This window comes from Hipposideros armiger, unplaced genomic scaffold (genome assembly GCF_001890085.2).
Source record: "Hipposideros armiger isolate ML-2016 unplaced genomic scaffold, ASM189008v1 scaffold_125, whole genome shotgun sequence".
NCBI classification, from domain to species: domain Eukaryota; kingdom Metazoa; phylum Chordata; class Mammalia; order Chiroptera; family Hipposideridae; genus Hipposideros; species Hipposideros armiger.
This window is the reverse complement of record NW_017731475.1, coordinates 2,060,735-2,069,499: the sequence shown is the minus strand read 5'-3', so window position 1 is coordinate 2,069,499 and position 8,765 is coordinate 2,060,735. Positions and strand designations below refer to the sequence as shown.

Genomic DNA, 8,765 nt, shown 5'->3' with positions numbered 1-8,765 from the left:
AGTTTCAACAATTTGATGATGATGTGTCTTAGTGTGGTTTTCTTTGTATTTATTTTGCTTATGATTTACTGAGCTTCTTGGATCTATAGTTTAAAGCTCTTAACCAAATTTGAAAATTTTTTACCATTATTTCTTCAGATATTTTATCTGCTCTATTCCATCTTTTCTCTTCTCTGGGACTCCAATTTTATATATGTTAGACTGCTTGAAATTGTCCCACATGTCCCTGAAGCTGTCTTTTTTTTTTTAGCTGAGCCATCCTGCCACCTGTTGACAGCTCAACGGCTGCTCAGCTCGGGCCAGGACTTGAACCGCTGTTGCTCAGAGCTCAAACTCTTGAGCAAGCTCTTAACCAACTGAGCCACTCGGCCAGCCCTGAAGCTGTCTTTTTAAAAAAACTTTTTCTCCCTAGATTTGAGGAAAATTCACACACACACTTTAAGCCTTTCTTCTATATGGCTTCCTCCATTCTGTAATATCTCCCTTCAATTTCCAGGTGTTATGGTAGCCCCAAACAGGTTTCTTTCACACCTTAACTCATTAAGACCATGGCTTTCTGCTGGAGTGTCAGCCCCCTTTGCTATATCGACTGGGTAGTGCCCTTATTGGAAAGATGGTATAAATTTGGAATGCATTTCAGTTTCTATCTGCTTTTTATTGCTTTACAATGTCCTTTAGTAGTTTGTCTGTTTTACTTTTGTCCAGAGTTTTAAAATATTATCTGTGGGAGGATTAATATGGTACAATCTACTCCATCACTATTGGAAATTGAACTCTTCCTTCCTGTGTTCTTAAACTTAGTAACTATTTATTCAACATTCACCTTGTCTTCAAATTTAGAGACTCCAGTGTCTGCAACTCAAAATAACCAGTCCCTAGATCCTAATAATGCTGTTTCAGATATGCTTCCTGAATCTAATGACTCCTAACTTCCTTAGAGCTACTGCTTTGCGAGGTCTGACAATTAAGTTTGTGGACTTGCCACTGTGTGCTTACATATGAAACATCTTGGTAAGGTTTCATAACCTTGGTATATCAATGTCTCACAGCTGTGTTTTTGTCGAGGTATGGCGGTGTCTTGCTGAAGGGCATTCATTATTATTGTTGCGTGTTTTTGTGTGCCATCATGAGAATATCTGAACTTGAATTAGAGCAACAAACAAACATTAAATTTCTTGTTAAACTTGGCAAGAATGGAAGTGAAATCAGGAATATGTTAGTCCAAGTTTATGGGGGTAATGCCATGAAGAAAACGGCAGTGTACAAATAGATTAAATGTTTTTCTGAGGGGAGATAACAAGTCACTGATGAAGAGAGGTCAGGGTGGCCAGTAGCGAGCAGAACTTGTTGCAATGACGAAAACATTGCAAAAATTTGGCGAATTGTGGGTGAAAATCATCGGCTGACTATGAGAAACATAGCAGACCAAGTAAACATTGATAGAGAAACAGGAAAATCCTAACTGAAAATCTTGGCATAAGAAAGGTATGTGCAAAAATGGTCCCAAAGGAGCTAACCGATGAACAAAAGCAAACGAGAGTCAAGGTTTGCCAAGGCCTTTTGGAGAGGCAAGATGATGTTTTGGACCATGTTGTCACTGGTGATGAAACATGGGTGTACCCATACAACCCTGAAATAAAGTGTCAAAGTGCACAATGGAAGTCAGCCAATTCTCCATGACCAAAAAAGCTCTGTAAGTCCAAATCAAGAGTCAAAACGATGTTGCTAAACTTTTTTGGTATCAGAGAGATTATTCATTATGAATTTGTACCAATTGGACAAACAATTAACCATGTTTTCTATTTGGAAGTGCTGAAAAGCCTACATGAAAAAGTTAGATGAAAGTGACCTGAGCTTTTCGGCAGCAATTCATGACTCTTGTATCACACTGGCACTGTATGTGAGGGAGTTTTTAACCAGTAAACAAATAACTGTTGGAACACCCTCCCAACTCACTTGATCTGGCCCCAATGACTTCTTTCTTTACCTGAAGATAAAGGAAATATTGAAAGGAAGACATGTTGATGACATTCAGGACATAAAGCGTAATACAACTACAACTCTGATGACCATTCCAGAAAAAGAGTTCCAAAGTGCTTTGAAGGGTGGACTAGGTGCTGGCATCAGTGCATAGCTTCCCAAGGGGAGTACTTCAGAGGTGACCACAGTGATATTCAGCAATGAGGTATGTAGCACTTTTTCCAGGATGAGTTCATGAGCTTAATTGTCAGACCTCATAGATTAGGTCCTTGTTTAACTGGTCTTACTTGCCTCTTAACCTCAGTCACTTCCCATATCGCTTGAGCTTTCTTCCTAAAAAACATTTCTTATTATGTTGATCACTTGTTTCAAGACTTCTCTAGGCTCCAGCACGATTAAATCTCCTTGGTTTGGTCTATGAACCACTCACAATGCAGTCTTTGTCCTGCTATTGCTCTACATAGAAACTATGCTTCTGATACGTTAAGCTTTTCTCTGTTCCTTGGACATAATAGAACTTTCCATTTTTTTGTGATTTTGTACTTCATATCCTGACTACTTGGGCCATTAATTTGCATTTGACTTTTCTACGTTTAGTCTTAAAATTCGATTCAAATACCACCTCTTCTGGAAAGTCTTCCCTGGATAGGCTACCTCTTCCTTGGATAGGTTACATCTCTCTTCTATATTCCTACAGCACTTATAAATTTGTTTATTGACTTGGTCCATCTATCTATCTATCTATCTATCTATCTATCTATCTATCATCTATCTATCATCTATCTAATCTCCTGTTTCCCTCAGTAGATTCTAATCTCTTTGTTCAAGGTGTTGTGTCTTTCAGTATGGTTTTTGGTATCTGTAACATTGTACATCCTGTGTAGATTCTCAATGTATATTTTTGTTGATGATGATATTACAAAAAATATTTCCCAGCAATGGTACTCAAAGTAACAATTTTATATATGGAAATTAAAGGCCACAGACCACAAAGGAGAAACTAATCAGCCAGTTCACATACTATTCTGTTATTTATTGTTTCTTTAGGAAAATCTGCAGCCCCATCAAGCACCCCTACAGGGTTATGCAGCAATGGTGGAACCTGGCAAAATGGCAGATGCATTTGTCCGGATTTGTGGACAGGACTGAGATGTACAAGGGGTAAGTTTCTTGGGATAATACTAAGGTGTGAGTTTTAGGAGACTCTTGTGTTAGTAAGGACAGCAGCAAAGCTTCTCAAATCTTTTGTTAATGATTCTAGTAACAATGGGCATAATGATGATGGCTGTAAGATGTATTTATCAGCTCAGTAGCAACAGCTGAGTTTTCTTTTTGGGCTATTTACCTGTGTGTTCAATAAACCTTGTCTATTTCCCAACTATCGCGTTTCTCTGTATATTCATCATTGTTTTTCCTTCTGGATGCAGTGTCTAATATAGGGTAATTAGTGATATGGTTTTCTTAGGTCCTTTCAATTGGTAATATGCCATAATACTCTATTTCCAATATCACAGTTCTAACATAGTTAACTCTTGAAATCAAGATGCATCTTCCTAACCAAGTATATACTTAGATGAAGTTTTTGTCTTTTCTTCCTTTCCCTTGAAGAGATGTTATCTAGTTATCTATTCAATCAATGGTATTTCAGAATCAAAGTTCAAAGCCAGTTCATGACCTACAGTGTGCTTCTCAACATTCTGAAAGCTTCATGCTGCCTGCTTAGGACCCAGAGCCCCAGAAGCACACTCTTATCATTTCCTGTACTCCTACCAGTCAGAATACCCGCATACCCATGACTTTGAACTTTTTTACTTTAATCCCCATCCTCATAATGCCCCTTGGCACAGTAGGCTCTAAAACTTTAATTTTCAAGATTTCAACTAATCTGATACACTATCCTTGCTGATGTGTTAGTAATCACATCCCACCTCTACCAAGTAATTTAATCAGATAAGAAAGTATGAAGTTCCTGGTGAGTCCTATAACCCTCCAAGTGATACTGGAAAAGTTTTGAACTGTGACTTTTATCTGGTTTGGAATTTTAAAAAAGAAAATATAATTTATGATGAAAAACTTTTTTTCTTTTCATTATAGCTAATTTCTGTGAAAACAGTACCTATGGAGATTTTACTTTTGACAAAATTGCAGTGGGAAGATATGGGCCTTCCTTGCAAAAATGCGGCGTGAACACTGTAAATGGTATGTGCTTTTCCAAACATCTCCTCTGTTTAGGCATATAAGTCATTATGCTGGGTGATACCTATCATCCCCCCAACTAGTATTAGGTCCCTGGAAGAAGCATCAAGGAAGGTTTTGTGGAAGGGTTTGGCTCCTTTTCATGATGCCAACATTGAAAGTTTAGGGTGCTACCTCACATAATTCTAATTTTCCTGAAGATATTAATATGAGATAGTTATAAATTCCTTTTAATACTTCTTTGATTGGTTTATTTTTCCAGCTTACTCTATCTCCTGGAATTTGATCAGGTTTACACCTTCTCTTTAAGTTACATAATTTGTCTCAATTTAAAAAATTAGCTAAACTGTGGACTTACACCATATCTATTTTCAGGCTTCATATTTCTAGGTAGAGTTGCACAATTAAGTCTGTCCTCAGCTGGGAGTTCTTCTTCTCCTTGGTCATTTTTAGCTATTCATCTTGGAACATTCTCTATCTTCATCATACTTTTCTTGAAACATGACAATCTTACTTGCATAGAGGCATTCCAGGAATAAAGGAGCAAATAATATTTTCTATTTCTAGTACACTCCCTGATGATATCCAGGATTTTGGTGTTTTATTCTATTTCAATGGCACATTGGGTAACATCTTCTGAGAGTCGCCTTTAGAAATTCATAGATCCCTTTCCTGACAGCTTAAAGCCCATTAAGCCATATGATTTTTCCTAAATGTTTACGTGTCCTTTACTTGCACTGATTTTCGTCTGATCAGTTCTTCTAACTCTCATATCTTCCTGCAGGTTATCATCCATGTCCTGTAGAACCGAATACAGTAAAACCTTGGATTGTGAGTAATGTGGTTTGCGAGTGTTCCTCAAGATGAGCAAGCATTTCTAATACATTTTAACTTGATAAATAAGCAATGCCTTGAAATATGCGTAGTTTGTTTCTGTAATGAATTATGCCCGCAAACCAAGGTATTACTGTACCTCAATAACACAGCCAATTCTAGATCATTTATGAAAACTTTTGATAGGACTCCTGTTAGTAATGACCCTGGGGACAATTTCACATTTTATTTAGATATTTATTTTTGTTTATGTCAAGAGCCCTTTGAAACACTAAATAAATTACATGTACTGCTCTTCCCTATGTGCTTTTTTACCTTATTTATTCTAAGCGATTACATAGATTGGCAATCCATTTGCAGAATCCAAATTGCCTCTGCCCACATACATCATTCTTACTTATGTATTTTTAATACTACTCTTCACATATGTACTTCCAGCCTCTTGATTTAAAGCTCAGAAGGTAAAAAGGGGGCTTTATCTGTATTGGTACTTACTTCTTATACTTGTATGGTATGTCCATGGGTATCCATTATCTTAATTTTTATATCTTTTGTATGTCTTAAGTATTTCATAATAATTTATAAAACATATAGAGCTACAAACAAACAAACAAACAAACAAACAAACAAACAACTGTGTGTTACTGAACCAGGGAGAGTAAAAATGTCAGCAATATACCCTTCAAGGGCCATCAGACTTGTTTGATGTATATTTTTTGGGGGGCAGGAGGATAAGAGAATCACTATCTTTCAACTGGTTATTTATTTTATTTTCTGAGCAACTATTATGAACATATTTATAATATGTACCCTTACATTTCAGATTAAGCCCATAAGATAACTTTAAATGTATAGATTTCAACTACTGGCAAATTTGCTTTTAGTTTTATGTTAAGAATTACTTCTAATTATTCAACTTTATACAGCAAATGATCAAAATACTTCTCAATGATTTTGAGTAGGTAAATATAGAGGAAAAGATGCATTTCAAATACGGCTGCTTAAAAAATAAAATCCTATATATATGTTTGAAATTTCCATTATGTAATAGTAGAGAGGTGGAGCCATCGTATAAGTTCACAAGAATTTAACCTTCTACTTTAAGTGTTGTAGAAGCAATCTCTAATTTCAGTGTTTCTAGTTGTTCCTCCAAAAGGAGCTGCCCAAAGCTGGACCTGAGGAAAGTTTGATCTTCTGATCAGCGAACCCTCTAACGACAGCTGGAGATGATTTCATCTATTAGCTGCTTCTTAACTATTAGCCATAGGAGGAGACTGAGTAAAGGAGGCTCAGGTGACAATCCTAGGAAATAAACCCAATGATTCAACAAGTGTTTACTGAGAGCCAAACAAGTATCAAATTTGCACTGCAATATGATAGAGCTCTTTGTCTTTTAGGTGTTACCCACATTTGAATAATAGAAGAAAGATCAACTTATGATTCAATATCTAGTAGGAATTTTCATATTGTTTCTGTTCACTCAGTCTAGTATTCCCTCCTCATATCCAATCCAAAGTCCTGTCCTTTGTTTTTGGAAGGCAAATCTTTCTTGCAGACTTCAAAGGAAGGAACTAGTCAATTGGTCTTTTGAATTCCAGACTTGAAAATCCAGACAAGTGGCACCTGCCTAAAATATTTTATTTTTTAAAGATTTTATTGGGGAATTCGGGAAGGGAACAGTGTTGGGGAATCGGGGAAGGGGGAACAGACAAGTTTCTGTCCTTTTGTTCTTCAGTCTAGTTGTGGAGGACGTCATTTCACTGGCCCATGTTGGTATTGTGATCATTGCGTTCTTCCCGGCTGAGGCAGTAGGTTGCCCACCATTGTTCAGCAGCCCACTGCAGCCTACGGGGTTGCTGGTTACTCACAGCAGCCCAGCTCCAGGTCGAGCTGTTGTTCACCATCTTAGCTGAAGAGGGTGCAGAGTCACTGGCCCATGTGGGATCTGAACCAGCAGACCTGCTGCTCAGAGCTCACACTCCCAAGCCAACTCTTAACCAATGAGCCACTCTGCTGGCCTTAAAATATTCTTGTAGTAACTGCCTGATTCACTTTTCTACTGTTGTATATCAAACCACCTTAAACATAGTGTCTTTAAACAATAACAATTTATTAGGTTGGTGCAAAAGTAATTACAGCTTTTGTCATCATTTGTAATGGCAAAAACCACAATTATGTTTGCACTGACCTACTGTATTTGCCGGCGTATAAGACGACTGGGCGTATAAGACGACCCCCTAACATTTCCACTCAAAATACAGAGTTTGTTATATANTTTCTGTCCTTTTGTTCTTCAGTCTAGTTGTGGAGGACATCGCTTCACTGGCCCATGTTGGTATTGTGATCATTGCGTTCTTCCCGGCTGAGGCAGTAGGTCGCCCACCATTGTTCAGCAGCCCACTGCAGCCTATGGGGTTGCTGGTTACTCACAGCAGCCCAGCTCCAGGTCGAGCTGTTGTTCACTATCTTAGCTGAAGAGGGTGCAGAGTCACTGGTCCATGTGGGATCTGAACCAGCAGAACTGCTGCTCAGAGCTTGCACTCCCAAGCCAACTCTTAACCAATGAGCCACTCTGCAGGCCTTAAAATATTCTTGTAGTAACTGTCTGATTCACTTTTCTACTGCTGTATATCAAACCACCTTAAACATAGTGTCTTTAAACAATAACGATTTATTAGGTTGGTGCAAAAGTAATTGCAGCTTTTGTCATCATTTGTAATGGCAAAAACCACAATTATGTTTGCACTGACCTAATAGATTTTCAGTTTTGTGGGTTGATTGTGGCAACTGGACTTTGCTGGAAGGCCAAAAAATTATCTCACTCACATGAGGCATTGGTGCTGGCTGTTGGCTTGAGGGCCTTAGTTGTCCTCTGTGTGGCCTCTCATCCTCCAGTAGATTAGACCTGCTTCCTTATGTGACAATCTCAGGACAGCATTCCAAGAGGGTAAAGGCTCAAATGCCAAGGCTTCTTGAGGTCTAGGTATGGGATTCACACAACATCATTTCTACAACATTCTGTTGCTCAAAGCAAGTTATAAGGCCAGCCTAAGTTAAGGAGATGGAGGAACAGACTCTACTTTTGATAGGAGGAGCAGCAAAATCACACTGTGAAAGAGACATGTACAGAGGAACAGGCAGTTACTGTGGCCATCTTTGCAAACACTGTCTTTTATTTTTTTGTTTTTATTAAAGCGGGCAGTCCAAGAGCAACCCGGCTGTGCACTCTTACTGAAAATGGAGAGATCGAATTACAAAATGCGACAATAGGAAATTGCAGTGCAAACCTGCAAACCCTGGAAGATGAGGTATGCCGTATGGATCACGTGATGGGCAACTCGGAAAAACCTGATGGCTCAATCAATGCTTTTTAAAACTCTCCAATTAGAAATAACAAAAACTAGTACTCAAATCATTTTTTTTTAAGTTGACATCTGTTTGTGAAAAAGGACAGTTAGACATGTTGGTTTGGTAAATTTCAGTATTATCATGAACTATGACCAAAGACTTTTTGAGGCAGGAAACTCCAGAACCTCATGGTAGCCTCAAGGCTGTATCCATCAGCAGGTGAAATAGGAAGTACATCTGAGTAGATATTTTTTCATGCAGATTAAGTTATTTTGACTAAGGATATACCCAAATACAAATACATGGAATTGCTAACACCTGGGGCCAAACAAGGGGACGAAGAGAAAACTTATCTTTATGTGGTCCTTCTAGGTGCTGAGCTTGTTACATATGTTATCTCATTTAGT

General features: G+C 38.1%; 1 protein-coding gene across 1 annotated transcript in view; it reads left to right on the top strand.

Moving 5' to 3' along the window:
• The first annotated feature begins 1,519 nt into the window (after positions 1–1,519).
• The window catches only part of ADGRG7 (adhesion G protein-coupled receptor G7), a 69,576-nt gene continuing 62,330 nt past the window's right edge, over positions 1,520–8,765 (top strand). Inside the window, exons 1-4 of the mRNA XM_019648328.1 lie at positions 1,520–1,568; positions 3,028–3,141; positions 4,075–4,179; positions 8,206–8,318. Coding sequence (XP_019503873.1) covers positions 1,520–1,568; positions 3,028–3,141; positions 4,075–4,179; positions 8,206–8,318 — 381 coding nt within the window. The remainder of the gene's footprint in view (positions 1,569–3,027; positions 3,142–4,074; positions 4,180–8,205; positions 8,319–8,765) is intronic.